This window comes from Canis aureus, chromosome 13, assembly GCF_053574225.1.
Source record: "Canis aureus isolate CA01 chromosome 13, VMU_Caureus_v.1.0, whole genome shotgun sequence".
Taxonomy (NCBI): domain Eukaryota; kingdom Metazoa; phylum Chordata; class Mammalia; order Carnivora; family Canidae; genus Canis; species Canis aureus.
In genome coordinates, this window is record NC_135623.1 from 20959739 (window position 1) to 20978421 (window position 18683).

Here is an 18683-nt window from a genome sequence, read left to right on the forward strand (position 1 = left end):
CAGTTTCCCTCCTCCAGCCTAGGCTCCCATAGGGGCTCACAAGGGTTATAAGTCACAGAACCTTTTTCCTCAGACATTCCTCTGGAAGTCATGCTGTGACGCCCCCTCACTGTCACCAGTACTCTGCCCGCATCCAAATCCCACCCCCGATCTATAACAACGAGGGTGAGCTCTGGGTGCTCACATCTCAGGGGAGCCAATCACCCAGCTCCGGTCTCGGCCCTTCAGCCCTGCCAGGCCATCAGAGCGGTCGTCCTTCTCCTCGCTCAGGCTGCGCTTGGTGGGGGCTGGTGCCCGGCGCTCCTCGAGCAGTGAGAGCCGCTCCATGCTACTATACACCTGTGGGCACAGGGTCTGCGCTGGGGACAGGCCCCGATGGCCACACCTCCCTTCTGACACCCAGGAACTGGAACCAGTTCTCCCCTTCCCTCTTCCATACCAGGTGACCCTTCAGGGCCTGTCAGGCCGGAAGGGCGTCTGGGTATCTCATTTGCAGGTCCGGCCCCATCCCCTGCTCCTCCCAGCAGCCCCAGCCTGCGCCTGCTCTGTCGCACCTTACTGAACCTCGGAGAGCACGAGGAGAACTGGCGGATCTCCAGGCAGCCATCCTCACTCGCTTCGTCCTCGTCCTCGGAGTCCACATGCTGGTAGCGCTCTGAGCGGGCTGGGTCAGACACGCAGGACAGGTCCCCTCAGAGCCCCTGGGGTGCCTCCTTAGGACCCTTATCAGACCTTGCTCCTGATGCCAAGTTCAGGGGCACAGGTATTTCTGGGCAGACAGGTAGGATACCCACTCCTCCCTGTCCCACCAGTGGCCTTACTGTCAAAGTAGCTGGTGTCATCTTCTGATTCCAGTTGAGGAATAAATTCAGCCTTCTGGCGAAGAAGTCCTGTCCAGTCCAGACCAGTAAAGAATGAGTGCTGCTTCACCTCAGTGGCACTGCCTGTAGACAGGAAGGGTGTGGGCAAGGGCTCGGGGTGAGCCGCGTGGAGTCCAGGCCAGCAAGTCCAGTGAGAGCCGAGACCTCAAGAGGCCAGTCCTGAGGCCTCAGCTCCAGCACCTTCTTGTGCCCACAGGAGCAAGGCGGTCTCAGGATCAGACACGCTGTCCACACCTGAAGCCCCAGCTTCCCGGATACATGAACTCAATCTCCCTCTTCCCTCTTCCAAGTTATGAGAAAGGTCAGTGGGGCCTGTCCTACCTGTCCCCAGTCTCTCCAGAGGGTTCTGGTGGAGCAGTTTAGATGTGAGGTCCTGGGCATCTGGTGGCAGTGCATCATCCCCCTCAGGCCACACAATCTCATCTGAAGAGTTGGGGGTAAGAGGGAAGGAGTGGGTTAGAGGAGGGCCTCTGAGGCTGCAGGTGGAGTGGGGAGATAAAGAGGAGGGTCCCAGGATAAGATATGGGGAGAGAGGCCTAGAGGGCCCTAGAGCCCCTGAAAGCCTTGCCTGGGACCAACTCCTTAAGTTCTATAGAGTCCTGACCTCCTACACACCCTCCCCCATGGGCAGCCCTGGGATCCAGGCCTTCCCCTGTCCTGAAGCTCTAGCTTAGCCTGGCTTTACGCTTTAGACACTAGTACCCTCACACAACCACAAACGTATACTCATAGGCCACACACACACACACACACACCACAGGCACACTCATGTCCATATGGGAGAGACATGAACACAAACAGAACAAGCCCCAGGTGACAGAGTACACTTGTACATACACATGCACACATCTAAGGGGCAAGCATACACAATTCAGAACAAGAACTCATAAGCCTCAGAGGTGCATGTATAAATCATATTTGTGGATCCAGACTCTGTCTCCCCAGTGTGCCAGGGTGATGATACCTACCACTGATCACTTGCCCAAAGAGCTCTTCCGGAGTATCTCCAAAGAAAGGGACGCAACCCACCAGGAACTCATACAGGATTATGCCCATGGCCCACCAGTCCACTGGCTTCCCATAGCCCTGACGCAGGATCACCTCAGGTGCAATGTACTCCGGGGTCCCGCATACCTGGGCACAGAGAAGCCAGGCTGGCTCAGCATACTGAGGCAGCACACTGGCGTGACAGCCGAAGGGGTGGGGATATTCCCACCTCTGGAGAAGAAAAGTCTCTGAATGAAGACTCAGCTTACTTTGGTTAAAGAACAAGATCAATAGGAACCCATGGTATCAGAGTTGGGACTGTTGGTTGGGGGGAGTTTATGTACTTTCTAATGAACCAAAACATGTAATTCTATCCTGGAACAACCACTCCCTGAGCCCTCAACATCTCTTTGTGGCATCAAGTTCCCACACCTGGCCTCTGCCTTCCAGTCTCTCAAAGGACAGATCCTACAGTCACATGACTATGACAGGGACTTGCAAACAGTCACCAACTGAACTGTCAAATCAGGGAACATCCAGAGGCTACTCTCAGGAAGCTTGGCCACAACCCAGTGGAAACTTGGAGCTGTGTTCTAAGAACAACAGGCTTCAGAAGAGCCTTGCCCCTGCCTGAGGCCAGGAGGTTCAGGACTAATCTCTTGTTAGTCTCTGAGAGTAACAATGGTTATATGACCTATTTTCCCCAAACCCTGAGGAAGGAGATGATTTTGGATTTATATCCATATGATTCTTGTGGCCCACCCCATTTACCAAACGTCCTACCTATCTCAGTGCCTCCTTGGAACCAAAAGGTGGAAAAGATAGGAATTCCCATCTTAACATCTAGCTACAGGGTAATAAGCATGTGGCTCCTCACCCTTATTCTCAAGTCTGAAACTCAACCCCCAAGGTCTCAACCATCCTTCCTCACCTGCTTGTCCAGGAACTCCCGGGCATCCTTTTCAATGTGGCCCTCGTACAAGTTTGTGGTCAGGCTCATGAGGCCAATTTTAGAAAGGCCAAAGTCAGTAAGCTTGATGTGCCCCATGGATGTAATCAGGAGGCTGGGAAATCAGACACACAAGTATGGGGTTATTTCCTGGAGTACTGATTTTAGCATATGTCAAATTGTGCCACTCAGCCTTCTACAGGCTCCCGTAGGGCATAACAGGGTAGCTTCAGAAGGGAGACAGGCAGCTATGAAAGAAAAAATATCTCTGGCTTCGTGAGGACTACATTCTGCATGAACAGCCAGCCTGCCTTTTGCCCATTCCCCCAACTCATCAATGTTTACTACCCTCAGCTGTATTCTGGACTGGGAACAGGGACCAGCCAGCTGGGGACACTTTGTCCACAGAGCAATCAGGCTCATTCCAAGGCTGCAGCCACACGTAGGCCCCTCTCCTCCCTGGGTGTCTACAGTACCCAGCTCAGGGTGAGGGGAGAGGGGCCCATAATCTTGTTCTATATCCACAGGTGGTTTTCTAGAAGGGTTGGCTGGGAGAAACTGAGAGAGGATCTCATAGAAAATGGTCTCTTTCTTCTCCTGTCACATATTCACCCCGAGTCATTTCATTTCATGACAAGGGCTTCACCCGACTGCCCCTTTATTCTAGGATTCCCAAACAGCATCTGACTTCTTTTATGAGCTCTGTGCCCACTAACGGCCCAGATGTCTTACAAGCACCGTGAACTCAACCCTTCCAAACAGAGTCATACCTAACTGGTCCTCTCCACAGAAAATAACCTTTATCTCTGAGCTCTGTGAAAAGTACTTTATTGATTATTTATAAAGATATTCTGGCTCCTGAAACGTCTTAAAACAGAGTAACTAACACAACAAAATAGGAACTATTATCCCATTTTAAAGGCAAGGAACAGGAGGCTCTCAGGTTTGATTAATGGATCCAAGCTCAAGGAATTAACAAGTGGTCATCTGAACTCAGGTCTGTCTAGTGTCAAAGCCATTTTCCACAACAGAGGCTTATCCCCATGCACTAGTCCTGACGGGAATCTGGAAGATATCCCCCACTCCTGCTCCCTTCTCTCCTACCTCACCCCTACCTGTTGGTTTCCTTTCTACTTCCTAACAATATCCCCTCTCTTCTGCATCCTGCAGGCACGGTTGGTTTGGGCTTGGTCTACTGCAACAGCCTCACCATTTTCCTGCTGGCAGAGTGCTGTTTCTAAACTTAAACCACAATCTGAGTGTGCCATTCTATCACATACCTTTGGCTAACAGGCCCTCTGAAGACTTGCTAGGACCCTTTAAAATAAAACCCACTTTAAAAAATAAATAAATAAAAATAAAACTTACTTTACAAAATGACTCTTGATAACCCAATCCCTGCCTCTCTCTCTAGCCTTACCTCTTACTACTCTGACCAATTAACAATCTCAGTCTCCGCATACTGTACTGTAGTTCCTGGATCACATTCTCAGATACTTGTGCACCTTTTGCAAATCCTGCTTCCTGGCTTTAGAAAGCTCCTCTCATCTTTTTCCATCTGACCAATGCCCTCTGAGAAGTAGCCTATATGCAGATATTTCTGTTTCCCATACTAAAGTTCTATAGGTCAGGGATTATTTTACAACCCAGATTATACGGACGCCTGGGTGGTTCAGTGGTTGAGCATCTGCCTCTGGCTCAGGGTGTGATCCCAGGATCTGGGATCGAGTTCCACATCGGGTTCCCTGAGGGGAGCCTGCTTCTCCCTCTGCCTGTGTCTCCGCCTTCTCTCTGTGTCTCTCATGAATAAATAAATCTTTTTTTTTAAAAAGACAAACAACCCAGATTATAGCACTTGGCCCAGAGAGGTCAGTAAATGTCAGAACATTTGCTCGGCCATCTCCTAGATGCCGATTCTTCTGTTCCTCCTTTGTTCCCTTAGATGAGCTCCTTAGTGACTCTTACATGACTCTTACAGGTCTTATGATGCCACTGCCAGAATGGCTAGCAATGGTCTTTGCATTTGGGATGGTCAGGGGCTCGAGTAGTAAGCCTAGATAGAGACCCACATGAGCACTGTTTTCTGGCAGCCATTCTGGGATAAATCCAAACATGCTATGTCTGCCCCCATTTATCTATAAAGACCCAAGAGGGAAAACTTGGACAAGGGACCCAGAGAGGGGGCGTACTTGTCAGGCTTGAGGTCACGGTGCACTATGCCGTAGTTGTGTAAGTATTCCAGGGCTAACACGGTTTCCGCAAAGTACAGACGCACCATGTCCACGGGCAGGGCCCCAATGTTCTTCAATAGAGTGGCACAGTCTCCTCCTGTAACAAGCCCAGAACAGTATGAAGGAAGGATCGAGTTCCCTACTCAGGATTGTCTCAGGCTTATAGTCTCCGAGGCCCTAGAAGAGAGAGCCTCATGGAACACCCCAGTGCTAGAGACTGGGAATCTAGCTCTTATGCTGCTGGTCTGGGTGCAGACAGAGTGTGGAGAGGAGTCGGCAGGAGGTGAATCTGCCAATGGCTGTCAAGGCCACTGTTCAGGCCAGAGGGTAGGAATCTGTCCTCCAGGGGACTTGCAAGGGTAGAGCAAAGTTATTTTAGGGTGGAAGTCCTGTATATAATGAACACATCTGACTGAGACTTCAGCATTTTGTCCACTTATGTCCTTCCTGTTGACTAGCCTTTGGTTTTTGAACAAGGTAACCTTGTGAACTCCCAGCACGTACTCTCTGAATTAAAAGGAGAGTGTTGTTCAGTTTCAACTTCAAGACTTAAGCAAAGTGTCTTTGGAAGCTGTACGCAGCTGCCATCTCTCCCCAGATGCCCCACTATGCTCTTCTACTCCATCCCCAGAGCTTCTGTGTGGCCTTAAGGGGCGTCCCCTTCACAAGCCATCGGTCAGGGAAATGGCATTTCTTTTTTCTGAGGGTCCATTTGCAGTCCTCCCAGCATGCAACCCTGGGCTTGTGTGGCCTGCTATCTCCTTTGTTCCTGCCTGGCCCCAGCAGTAGAGACCATCCAGGCTTTGGGGTGCAGGATTCTACAGCTGTTGGGCTGATACATCTTGTCCCAGAAAGCCTGTCTTTGCACCTGACATGGGCAGCCTCATGGCAGCTACTATTCCAGAAGCCTCTCCCTGTGAGGGGCAGGGAGCCTTGTGCCCACTGTGGTCAAATGGTCTCTGAGATCCTAAGGCAGAAACCAATGCCAAAGAGAGATTGGGAAGCTGGGCCCTGAAACTTTACTCCTATACAAAGCTGTTGGTCACAGCTTAGGGCTAAGCCTCACATTGTGCCTTGGTCTCCCTGCCAGGCCACCTTTCCCACAGTACCTTCAACATACTCCATCACCATGCACAGGTGGCGCTTGGTCTCAAAGGAGCAGAACATGCTGACCACAAAGGGGTTCTCAGCAAAGGTCAATATGTCACGCTCCACAAAGGCCTGCTGGATCTGGTTCCGAAGGATCAAGTTCTGCTTGTTGACCTTCTTCATGGCAAAGCGCTGCCGGGTGGACTTATGCCGCACCAGGAATACAGCCCTGGGAAACACAGTCCATCCCATCTCCCATGGACCCTCAGCAACTGGGCTGTGCTCCCCACCACCCAGAGCTGGGGTGTCCAATCACACCCTATAAATGCGCAGACCAAAGGAACAGGCGTGTGCTTATCGATGAGAAGGATCTGGGCCCCTGCCCACAGAGCTCTTCAATTTCCCAACACACTAATCCTGAGGACACAGTTCAGTTCTCCCCCAGAGCTCAGGGAGAGGAGGAGTGCTACCAAGAGGAGTGGGGGCCTTGTCAAGAAAGAAACAATGCTCAGATGTCAGAGGACTGAACTCCTGTCTCTCTCCAGGAGGCTCTGAGGTCGGAGAGGGTCTATCCTGAGCATGTGCTGCCCAGAGGATCAGGTATCCTACACTTCTAGAAGGAAGAGCCCAAGGGCTGACCTAGCTCCAATCCTGGCCACACCCCAAGCCCTGCCTTTACCCATAGGCGCCATTGCTGATGAGTTTAATAGTTTCGAAGTCCTCCTCAGAGGGCGTCCTTTTAGATGTCACAGATGCCCCACGGCCCTGGAAGACAAGAGCAAAGGCAAGAGGCAAGCGTGCTTCTTAGAGCCCACGTGCTGGGGAAGCCAGAGCCCCAGCATCGGGTCAGCGCCTAGTCCCGCTGCAGCCCCCACCCATTCTTCCCAATGCAGGAGCTGAATGGCTTCTGAGATAGTAGGTGCCACCATCCATACCTCCCCTCCACCTTCACACATCCTCTCAAATAGGACTCGTGGTCCTTTGGTTCATAGGGCCCAGCCTCCAGGATTGGGGCAGAAGCTCAAGGTCTTTACCTCAACCGAATCATCTGTCTCTGGAGTGTCAGGACTGTCATAGCTGCTCAACTGGGCCATTTCTAGAAATAAAGCAAGGGCAGAAGAGAAAGGTGTGTGCAGCAATGTCAGGCATCTCAGCAGTCCACTCACATCACATGACAGGTGCATGCAAGGCAGGCATTAATATTTCCCGCGTCAGTCTGGGGTGCAGGTACAGTCCTGTGGCTCTATCCTCAGAGGAGTCATAGCTTTTGGACTTGTTTCCCAAATTACATTGCCACTCCTATCTCTAGAAGTCCAGTGCCATTCACAAGGTCTGGCAAATTCTAAAAAGCTTCCCTCAAATTTAGGACAATTCCTGGAAAACAGGGCCCAAGGTTGGGCTACTGGTCCCCATCCTGCTTCACCGTTGAGGTTGGGAAGCAGGGAAGCAGGAGCAGGATGACTAGAGACCAGTGACTTAGAAGCCCACGCTCCACAGGGGCATAGTGTGAATGGAGATATCTGCTGAAGCCCTGGGTCAGGACCACACCAGAGTCACAGGAAGGCTGGTAAGGGGGCCCAAAAGGAGGTAAAAAGGCAGAGGAGGTGATCATTTTTGAAAATGTAATTGTAGTCCTTTGCTGTTGACCTCTTCTGACATTAGGCTCCAGCTGGGCCCATGGCAGTTCAGGTTGGGTCACACCAGGCGGATGTGAACGAATGTGAAGGAGGGGCTACACTGTGACAGAGAACACTGGGTTCTTTAGATGGCCCTGAGGCCTCTGATCGTGTCCATGTCCAGTCTAAGCCTCTTCTTCTAGTGGCCTTCCCGTGGTTAGAGCTTGTTGGCTACGGTGTGTCTGTAGCCACCAGGGAGCATGCTCACCCTCCAGTGGATCCCGTGTGAGGCCCAGCTGACTAACGATGTAGCGGGGAATGTCACATTTAATCCCTTGTCCCTCTTTGGCATGGCCCTCGGCTGCTTCCAACAGGTGGTAGAACTCTTCCGGGTCAAACTCCTGTGCCAGGAAAGGGAGACAGTGAGTGGTGAGGGCTACAAGTGAATGCCTCTTTGATTTTCACAGCACATACCCAGGAGGATGAACAAGACTTTTTCTTTATGATGGGACACTTGCCACCGAGCACCCAGAAACATCATGAATCGGGGATCTTAAGAATAGGGACAAAGTTGTCTTCCAGGTCAGCTCCAGATCAGACCTCCTAAGCATAGGCTGTCTTCCTGACAATAAGAACCAGACTTTTTGGTTTCAAGATGGCTCAACCTATTCATCTGATCCAGAGTCTCCTGCGAACCAGATGGTATTGTCACACATAAGCGCACACGTACACGCATTCCTGCCTTCAGATGTTTACGAAGCACCCCCCATGTGCTAGGGGCTGGAGAGCCATGTGGACAGCACAGCACTCTTTATCTATCCGGAGCACAGAAACATGAGGGTTCCAGTCACTGGGCACCTACTAAGTGCCACAGCCTGGGCTAACCCCTGCTAACACTTCTATGACCTCAGTGAGGAAATCAAGGCCCACAGAGAGGCACTGACTTGTTCTCTTGCACCCTGGACTCACCTCAGTGGCAACACTGTTTGCAGGACCATAATTATTATTTCTAGGTCTCCATGCCTCCTATACGAGGCACTACAAGACTAACTCCACTGCAGAGGGAGCACCTTAGGATCAGACACTCTGCTTTGTTCATGTCTGTGTCCCCCCCAGTGACTGGTATGAAGTAGGTGCTCAATAAGGTGCTCCCTCATGACAAAGTGAAGCACTCGACTTGTGCTGACCGACCTGGCCTGTGCTCCTGACCACCCAGACCTCCACTCTCCTGGGCCCTGCTCGGTGTGAGAGGGCCAGGCTGCTACCCCTCAGGACCAGCCATTTTCCTCACAGGAGCTTGTCTGGGCCCCCATGCTGGCATATCATAGTCAAGTAAGGACTTCAGCAGCAGAAATGACAGTGGTGCTACCAGTTTTGCTGTTAGCAGGAGACTTCCCCTATGTGCCCACCCCCTCCCGACCCTCCTAGGAGCCCACTCACCAAGCATTCCAGGAGTCGAGCTGGGCGGGCGATGACAATCATCAGCTTCTTCACCAGCTGCATCACAAAAGCTACTTCTGAACTCTCTGAGCGCTCATGAGCCTGTAGAGAAGACAAAGGTTGGTTAAGTAATCCCCTGGCACAGTGTGGTTGGGCTAATGCAGGACTGGGCTGGGCAGAGCTGGCTCTAGGGAGAAACAATTGGGTGGTACAGAGACTTTTGAAAAGGAGAAGGCCAGTGCGCTGTGAGAGGGAGCTTTAGGACTCTATGATACTAGGGAATGTCACAGACACATGTGGCTTTACCTGTTTCTCCAACTAGACCCCAGTTCAAGAGGCAACTCTCAATGGAGCGTTCACTGTTCACTTCCCACCCCAGACAGAATGTCAGGAATAGAAAGACTTCAAAGCAGGAGTGAGGCGACCAGATAGGTATTTTAGAAAGATCACTCTGGCTGTAGTGTGGACAGTGCACTAAAGAGCATAAGCCTAAAGCAGGAAAATCCATTAACAGGCTACTGCAGTTAATGTGCATGAAAAAGGCATAAATCAAGGCAGGAGGAATGGAGAGAAACAGCTTGGGGCTATTTACAATGTAGATGACTGAGCAGACCTGAGGGTTGGAAGCAGCAAGAGAAGGGTACTGCAACTACGATTTTAGGGAGATTTCGGTGAACCCACAAATGAAATAAATACAAGAATGTAAGTAGTTCAGGTAAGGTAGGTGGAGAGGACTTGCAGAGTTTGAGGTACCTATACTAGATACTTTCTTGGGTATTCACTCAGCCCGGGAGACTTTATCTTTTTTATGGAAACTGCTCTGACGTCTAGGAGCTACATTTGTATTGTGTGGCTGTCCCTTCCATCCCACCTCCAGCAGCTCACCCGTGTGGATGACTCTCCTAGGACTTTAAAAATGGATGGAAAGACAACTGTTACTATCTGTGTGACCGAACCATACAATCTCCTGGCGGGTGAAAAGGGCCGGTCACATCTACCAAAGGGATTGAGCTAAAGCAGCACAGAACAGAAAGGCATGAGAGGAGAACGACCACTTCCCGAGCTTTCCACAGCTTCTGGTTTCTGGTTGCGGTTCCTTAGGGCCAGGCTGCAGTCCTGCCTTCAATTCTCTAAGACCCACCCTTTCATCATTATAATGAGCTTCCCCTTCCTGCTTATACTACTCCTGAGTGGGTTTTCTATTATTTGCAACCAAAGAATACTAACCAATCTGGGAAAAGCGGAGGAGTTTTTGTGAAGCAGCCCGCAACACGGATCTGGAGCTAAGAACAAGGAGGACAAGGCCAGGAGGGCGTCCTCAGTGTGTGGATGACAATGGAAGACACGGAGATGAAGCTGCCAGGGAGAGTGTGAAGGAAGGCAGAAGAGGAGAACCGACGCACAGAGTGGTGCCCTGTGGGACACCAGCATTTAGTACTTTTATTTATTTTTCTTTAAAGTGGGTTTAGGGATCTCTGGGTGGCTCAGCAGTTTAGCGCCTGCCTTTGGCCCAGGGCGCGATCCTAGAGTCCAGGGATCGAGTCCCACGTCGGGCTCCTGGCATGGAGCCTGCTTCTCTCTCCTCCTGTGTCTCTGCCTCTCTCTCTCTCTCTATGTCTATCATAAATAAATAAATAAATCTTTTTAAAAAAATAAAGTGGGTTTATTTTTTTTTGGCGGGGGGGTTAATCTCTATTATCTAACATGGGGCTCAAACTCACAACCCTGAGATCAAGAGTTGTATACTCTTCCAACTGAGCCAGCGAGGTGCTCCCTAAAGCAGCTTGAACACCAGCATTCAAGAGATGGGCAGAGAAAGAACTTGTGAAGGGGCAGCAAGACTGTAAGACTTGAGAGATCAGTGTCATGACCCCAAACAGGGAGAAAGGTCCAGAAGAGGGATTCATGGTGTAGAGCTGTGAAGACAGATCAGGATGGGAAGAGAGCACGGGACCTCTTTGGCAATTGGTCAGTTTGTTCCTTGGTGACTTTTGCCTGAAACAGTTTTAGTGGGATGGTGGGAAGGGAAAGTAGAAGGCAGAAGGCTGAGCAGTAAACAGGTTGTTAGGAAAGAAAAATAGCAAATAAGGACTACCTAAAAAAAACTGGTTATGAAATGAAGAGAGAGGCTGGGCACTTGATGAAAACTCATTTATTCTTCAAAGATTCAGCCCTAACATCAACTCTGTGGACTATCATCTAAGTCCTCTGCCTGTACCCCCCTCAAACCCATGAGAACAGGAAGTAACTGCTCCCTTTCCTATGTTCTGTTTGCTCATACCACAGGGTACCACAAGTTGTTTTATAATTAGTTGCCCGTTTCTACAGCTACACTGTAGAGCCTTGTAAACAGAGAGATCGTGTCTTTTTTATCCCTTATGCACCAAGACTAGCATAGTGTCTCTTACATAACTCACATCAATGTTTGTTGATTAAGTGTTTGAAAACAAGATCTTAGGCTCTAGAATAAGACAAACCTGGGTTTGGGTTCTGACTCTGCTACCAAAAAATGGGTTACCTTGGGCTAACCTAACCTCTTTTTTTTAAGATTTTATTTATTCATGGGAGACGCTGAGAGAGAGAGGCAGAGACACAGGCAGAGGGAGAAGCAGGCTCCCTGGGGGGAACCCGATGTGGAACTCAATCCCAGGACCCTGGGATCATGCCCTGAGCTGCAGGCAGACATTTAACCACTGAGCCACCCAGGTGTCCCAAACCTAACCTCTATTAAAGCTTTGGTTTCCTCATCTATAGATTTAGAGAATAACAGTACCTTACTTACAGTGGGTTGTTGTGAAGATTAGATAAATTAAATGAGATCATGTATTGTCTAGTATGCACTCAGTGCTCTATAAATGATAGTGACTTTATTAAAATATTTTATTCATTTATTTGACAGAGAACATAAGCAGAGGGGGAGGGCAGAGGGAGAGGAAGAAGCAGACTCCCCACTGAGCAGGGAGCCCCTTGCGGGGGCTCAATCCCAGGACCCTGGGATCATGACCTGAGCCAAAGGCAGCTGCTTAACCAACTGAGCCACCCAGGTGCACCTATAGTGGTTTTATTTTAAATGTAAATCTCACCATGTCATTTTCCAAATTAAAACCACTCAATAGGGCAGCCCGGGTGGCTCAGCGGTTTAGTGCCTGCCTTGGGCCCAGGGCGTGATCCTGGAGGCCCAGGATCGAGTCCCAAGTCAGGCTCCCCGCATGGAGCCTGCTCCTCCCTGCCTATGTCTCTGCCTCTTTCTCTCTGTCTCTGTCTCTCAATAATAAATAAATAAAATCTTAAAAAAAAAACACTCAATTTCCCCATTGCCTTCATGATAAGATCTAAGCTCCTCAGACACTTCAGCCTTTGCCCTCCTGCTCTAACTTTTCAAATTCATCTACTAACTTTCCCCCCCTGCAGGCATCCTTCACCTATTCCTGCCAAACTAGTCTCTGCAATTCCTGGAATGTACCAAGTTCCTTTATACCTCTCTGAGTGGCCTGATTCCAGGGCTGGCTAGTGCCAGCTCCTGGTGGGCAAACTGACCATAAGTGGTTGTCACTGTGTATCCTTTATTGTTCTCATGATACATTTACTGTTTACATTTGTTTTGTTGCACACAGGTCTGTAAACATTGCCTAAGATATCTGTATATAGCTTGGGCTTTGTAGCTTTTGCTTATTCAAAATTCACATGTTAATGACTTACAATGGTGGTCTACTTTGGGCATTATGTGGTTAAAAAAGAAAATACTTCTCCTCAAAAAACTTTTTAACGTGGAAACAATAAATTTCACAGAAAAAAAAAAAAAAAGAAAAAAGAACAAAAAACTGTTTCCTAGGTCTGGTGAACTCCTACCTACTCGTCAAGACTCAACTTTTCCCGAACCCTCCATGAAGAGTTAGTATATTCTCTGTCCTCAGAACAGACCTCTATTATTCAGTGCTCATCAATCACAATCACTTTAATACACAAAAGTGAGATAATTCATGCAGAGGATTCAGTGTAGCGTCTGGTACACAGGACACTTAATAGATGATAGCTGTTCCTTTCACTTGTTGATGGGTCTGAACCCCATTCAACAGTGAGGTTCTTTTTTTTTTTTTTTTTTTTTTTAAGATTTATTTATTTATTCATTCAGAGAGAGCGAGAGAGGCAGAGACACAGGCAGAAGGAGAAGCAGGCTCCATGCAGGAAGCCCGATGTGGGACTCGATCCCGGGTCTCCAGGATCACACCCCGGGCTGCAGGCGGCGCTAAACCTCTGCGCCACCAGGGCTACCCAACAGTGAAGTTCTTGAGCTGAAACCTGCAATGAAGATTTTTCTGCATCCCCAGGGCCTAGCAAATTAGGGAACAGATGAATGCACTGACTCCATATTCAGTGTTCTGATTGCACCAAATAGCCGGCTCCCAGAGGGCCATGAGTCAGGAAATTGCCTGAAGGTTTTGGGCAAATGCTGACTTTAGCATTTCAGAAGGTCATTTTAGATAAAGGGGCAAACTAGGAAATCACTCCACCTTGATTCTTTACCTGATGCCACAATCCCAGATTCCTAGCCACTGTTAGAAAGTTATTCTCGAACAAAGAGTTGCTAGGGATTTGCATGAGAATTTAGTTTGCTAAAATCATACTTCTACAATGTTCAAATTTAAGTATTTCTCCTAAAATCAGAAAAAAAAATTTGTACAAGGAAGCACTTTTTCATCTATTAAATCAAAACTTTCCTCACTGTAACTCTTGCCCACTTGGTTAACAGGCCTTTGAGAGTAAAGGGCACACATCTGCCACCTATTATGTATGAGAAATCTTCCAATATTTGACAGCAATGATCATGGTCATCTTTAGTCATCTTTCCCTAGATTCAACTGTTTCCTAATTAAAAACAAAACAACTCCCTGCTCCTAATTTCCAGACTCACACACTGAAGTCCTATTTGATCATTAGCTCTGGGTTCTCAGCTCAGTTGGTACTACACCAGAGCAAGGTCACATGTCTGGAGGTAATAGGGGTCTAGATTAGGAAACACTCTAGTGCTTGAAGGCATACATGTCCTCCCCACTATACTTATGGTATAATACAGGGCAACTGTATTATACCATGTGATTTGAGTGGGAAGGCAACTGACCACCTTAGCGTAGAGGCTAACAGGAAAGCAAACCCTGGAACAGGAAGCAGTGCTTGGGAACTCACTCACCTGGGTGGCTCAGTTGGTTGAGCATCTGACTCTTGGATTTGGCTCAGGTCATGATCTTGGGGTCATGGGATTGAGTCAGGCTTACGTCAGGCTCACAGTAAGAACAGAGTCTGCTTGAGATTCTTTCTCCTTCCCTCTCCCTCTGCTCCTCCCCCGCCACTCGCACATGCGTGCACTCTTTAACATAAATAAATAAAAATCTTTAAAAAAAAAAAAAGGTACTCACTGTATACTCTGGTCTTGAGCATCTCTTGGTTACTTTATCTCTAGCCTCCCAGAGAAGACTTTTCACAACGGGGAAGATCAGGTCTCTAAACACCTAAATCCCTACTACCAAACTTCTCATTACATAAATACAATGTCAGCAAACAGATAAAAGTATAGTGCAAGCCCCAGTCTGTTTTCCTTTGGCTGAGCAGAACCAGTCTGAAGGTTCTGCTTACAACAGTATTTCCAGCTAGAAGAGAACCCACCACAGTCACTGAGGCCACTTTTAGGCTTTGGGTCATAAACTTAGATACTTATGAATACTACCAATGTTGGAGCCTCAGGTAGAATAAGTGGAATCAGAAAAAAAGCAGGCTTCTATTGTAATGCAGGGGACTGAGGAGGAACCGAAGGGGGTGGGTCCTGCATGAGCAAGGAGGTGACAAACTGGCTGAAAAGATTGGAAACACCATTAATGCCTTTATCTTCGCTTGGAATAAATAACCCACCACTTCATGGAGCATTTACCAGAGTTCCAGCACAAGGATACTCACATCTTGTATAAGTTTCTCTAAATTCTCTTGAAGTTCATAGAAGTAGTGTGATGTAATGAGACGATTCCGAGATTTATCCAGGCAGTCTCGGGCCATCTCAATCACCTGATGATGAATAAAGCTCAAGGTTCCATCTGCCAAGGGCAACACGCTATCTGGAGTGTTGGAGGAAATGAATTCTGCAAGACGCTCTTCCATTTGTGCGGTAGCCTGCAAATATAAGCAGGAAAAGTGACATATCCCTTCTAGTTCCAGCTCAGTTGGAAGCTCAGCCTGGACTAGTAATAGCCTGAAGATAGGCTCTGTGATCCTGGTTTCCTGATGCTGCATTTGGGGAACTTGACAACTGGACACATGAAAAGATCATCCTTAAGTCAAGTCTAAATATAGTCAAGGGGCACGTAGGAGGTTCAGTGGGTTAAGTGTTCAACTCCTAGTTTTGGCTCAGGTTGTGAGATCGAACCCTGCATGGGGCTCTCTGCTCAGTGGGGAGTCTGCTTCTCTCCCTCTCCCTTTGCCCCTCCCCCTGCTCATGTGCTCTCTGCTCTCTCTCGCAAATAAATAAATCTTTAAAACAAACATAAACAGTATAGTCAGGGCCCTCTATCATCTGGCCTTATCTGTCTCCCCGCCGCCCAATCCTTGGATGGTATGCTCATTTGCTCTGAGGACCTGGAAGTGTTTGCTGCTCTCCCCCTGTAGCATGTTGCTTCATACCTGTTTATGCTGTTCCCTGTGGGTTCACCTGCCAGGCCTGCCTGGCAAACTCCTATCATTCCTTCTAATCTCAGTTCCCACATCATCTGCCAGACCAACTAGGGTTTCCTTTCCTCTGTGCTGCCACTAGCCCTCCTGATTGTATAAACCTACTGTATGAACACTGCTGCTTTCTAAAGACTTCTCTGCAAATTTCAATTCAGAGAGAATTTGATTTATCTCAGGATCTTCTTGCTTGACCTTAGGGCCCAACTAGACTAAGCAGATGCTCAGAGAGTGTTTGTTGAAGGTGTGAACCTGCCTCCTCATGGACCTGGACCCTCAGCAGAGCAAAACAGGAGTCTGGCTCAGAAGCCTCTTGGGGACCTAACTGCACAGTTAGGCCAAGTGATAAATTACACCAGTCAACAAGTTCCTAGCTGCCTATTTAGGACTTGGTCTTCTTTGCTTTGCCACCAGGTGGCAACTTCTGATTTCCAATTGGGTTTAGGGGTGTGTGTTTCAGATATTTTCACCATAAGCATTTTTGCCACAAACATTTTTACTGCACAACTAAATGGCCATAAGGCAATTTTGCTGTAAAAGAAAATAATAACTGGTTGACAGCATTGTTTGACAGTTTCGTTTCATTTCTCCAATGATGCAGAATTCCCATTCATCATCTAAATCTTAGCCTTCGGGGATCCCTGGGTGGCGCAGCGGTTTGGCGCCTGCCTTTGGCCCAGGGCGCAATCCTGGAGACCCGGGATCGAATCCCACATCAGGCTCCCGGTGCATGGAGCCTGCTTCTCCCTCTGCCTGTGTCTCTGCCTCTCTCTCTCTCTGTGACTATCATAAATAAATAAAAAAAAAAATTTTTTTAAATAAAAATAAAAAAATAAATCTTAGCCTTCATGACAGTTTATACAGTGGCTCAGAGTTTTGAATCCATATGCCCTATAGAAATTTGGAAGGTCTATAAATGGACATGTGACAATATGCCAAGGACAAACAAGAGCATGGAAGGCTTTCACAATACAATACAAAGCTCAGTTATAAGTATGTATCCTTATGGGACACCTGGGTGGCCCAGTCAGTTAAGTGTCGGACTCTTGGTTTTGAAGCTCAGGTCGAAATTAAGACCGCATCTAGCTCTATGCTTGACTTGGAGTTGGCTTGGGATTCCCGTTCTCTCTCCCTCTGCATCCCTACCCCTGCTTGTGCTTTCTCTCTCTCTCTCAAATAAATATTTTTTTAAGTTTTATTTTTTTTAAGTTTTTATTTATTTGACAGAGAGAGAAAGAAGCAACAAGCAGGGGGAGTGTGAGAAGCAGATTTCTCATCAAGCAGGGAGCCCGATAGGGGACTTGATCCCAGGACCCTGGGATCATGGCCTGAGTCAAAGGCAGATGACTAAGACACCCAGGGGCCCCTCCAGTTTAGTGCCTGCCTTCGGCCCAGGGCGTGATCCTAGAGTCCCGGGATCAAGTACCACGTGGGGCTCCCTGCATGGAGCCTGCTTCTCCTTCTGCCTGTGTCTCTGCCTCTCTCTCTCTCTCTCTGTGTCTCTCATGAATAAATAAATAAAATCTTTAAAAACACACACACACACAAAACCATACTCTAATAGAGAAACTGACATTTCTTTTTTTGAATATTTTATTTATTTATTTGAGAGAGTGAATGAGAACAAGAAAGCATAAGCAGGGGGAAAGGCAGATAGAGAAGGAGAGGCAGACTGCCCACGGAGCAGGGAAGCCTGCTGCAGGGCTTGATCCCAGGTCCCTGGGATCATGACTTGAGCCGAAGGCAGACCCTTAACCAACTAAGCCACCAAGGCGCCTCTAGAAACTGATACTTCTTTTAAAGAAGGATGAAATTTTGGTGAAAAAAAGAAAAAGTGTGATGTTGAACAAGAAGATGAATCTACAGGTAAAACCAAAATGCATAATACTAAGACCAAAAGACTTTGAAGACAAGTGCTTAGGTACAATGAACAAAATAAAATCAGTTATTTGTGCTGTATTGCCATGAATCTACACTATACATTTTAAATGTATTAAAATATTTTATATTTTGCAATAGCCTTTGATTTTGTTTTTCTTTTTCTTCTTTGTTTCCTTATGCCCCTTTTAATGAATATCCTTCATTTGTTTTCTGGGACCTTATCTTTTACAGCAAAATTGCCCAGTGGCCAATTAGTCATGTAGTTAAAGTGCTTTTGGTGAAAACTACCTAGAACTGTAAATATAAACCATATGTGCACACAGGTATACAGTGTGTGGAGAGAGAAAGAGGCTTGGGGAGGAGAGAGGGAGTGGAAGGAAAGGAATCTTAACACATTTTCTCTAACACTGCATCTTTACATGAATGGAGACATGCATACAAAACACACGCAATGCTAGAATGACAACACCTAATAAATATAAGGAGGAGGAAGAAACATGTGAGGTGCATTTTAAACACTACACACTCCTAATTTAATCATAATTTATGATAAATAAACTTTATTTAAATTCAATTTAGTTAACATATATTGTATTATTAGTTTCAGGGGCAGAATTTAGTGTTTCATCAGTTGCACATTGCTCATTACATCAAATGCCCTGACCTCCTTAATCACCCAGTCACCCCTTCTTCCCACTCACCCCTCCTCCAGCAATGCTCAGTTTGCTTCCCTAGAATTCAGTGTCTCTTATGGCTTGCCTCCTTCTATATTTTCATCTTATTTTTCCTTCCCTTCCCCTATGTTCATCTGTTTTGTTTCTTAAGTTCCACATGGGTAAATCTTATGGTATTTGTCTCTGATTTATTTTGGTTAACATAATACCCTCTAGTTCCATCC

At 47.6% G+C, this 18683-nt stretch overlaps 1 protein-coding gene across 14 annotated transcripts in view; it reads right to left on the bottom strand.

Moving 5' to 3' along the window:
• MAST2 (microtubule associated serine/threonine kinase 2) overlaps window positions 1–18683 on the bottom strand; it is a 205196-nt gene that overhangs the window by 4435 nt on the left and 182078 nt on the right. For all 14 annotated transcript variants that reach the window (XM_077845129.1, XM_077845136.1, XM_077845135.1 and 11 more), the window contains 13 exons: window positions 15143–15352; window positions 9194–9295; window positions 8022–8154; window positions 7172–7233; window positions 6817–6902; window positions 6158–6366; window positions 5007–5145; window positions 2800–2932; window positions 1850–2015; window positions 1203–1304; window positions 822–944; window positions 555–664; window positions 185–339 (listed from right to left, as the gene is read on the bottom strand). In XM_077845129.1, the coding sequence (XP_077701255.1) occupies window positions 185–339; window positions 555–664; window positions 822–944; window positions 1203–1304; window positions 1850–2015; window positions 2800–2932; window positions 5007–5145; window positions 6158–6366; window positions 6817–6902; window positions 7172–7233; window positions 8022–8154; window positions 9194–9295; window positions 15143–15352 (1730 nt within the window). The remainder of the gene's footprint in view (window positions 1–184; window positions 340–554; window positions 665–821; window positions 945–1202; window positions 1305–1849; window positions 2016–2799; window positions 2933–5006; window positions 5146–6157; window positions 6367–6816; window positions 6903–7171; window positions 7234–8021; window positions 8155–9193; window positions 9296–15142; window positions 15353–18683) is intronic.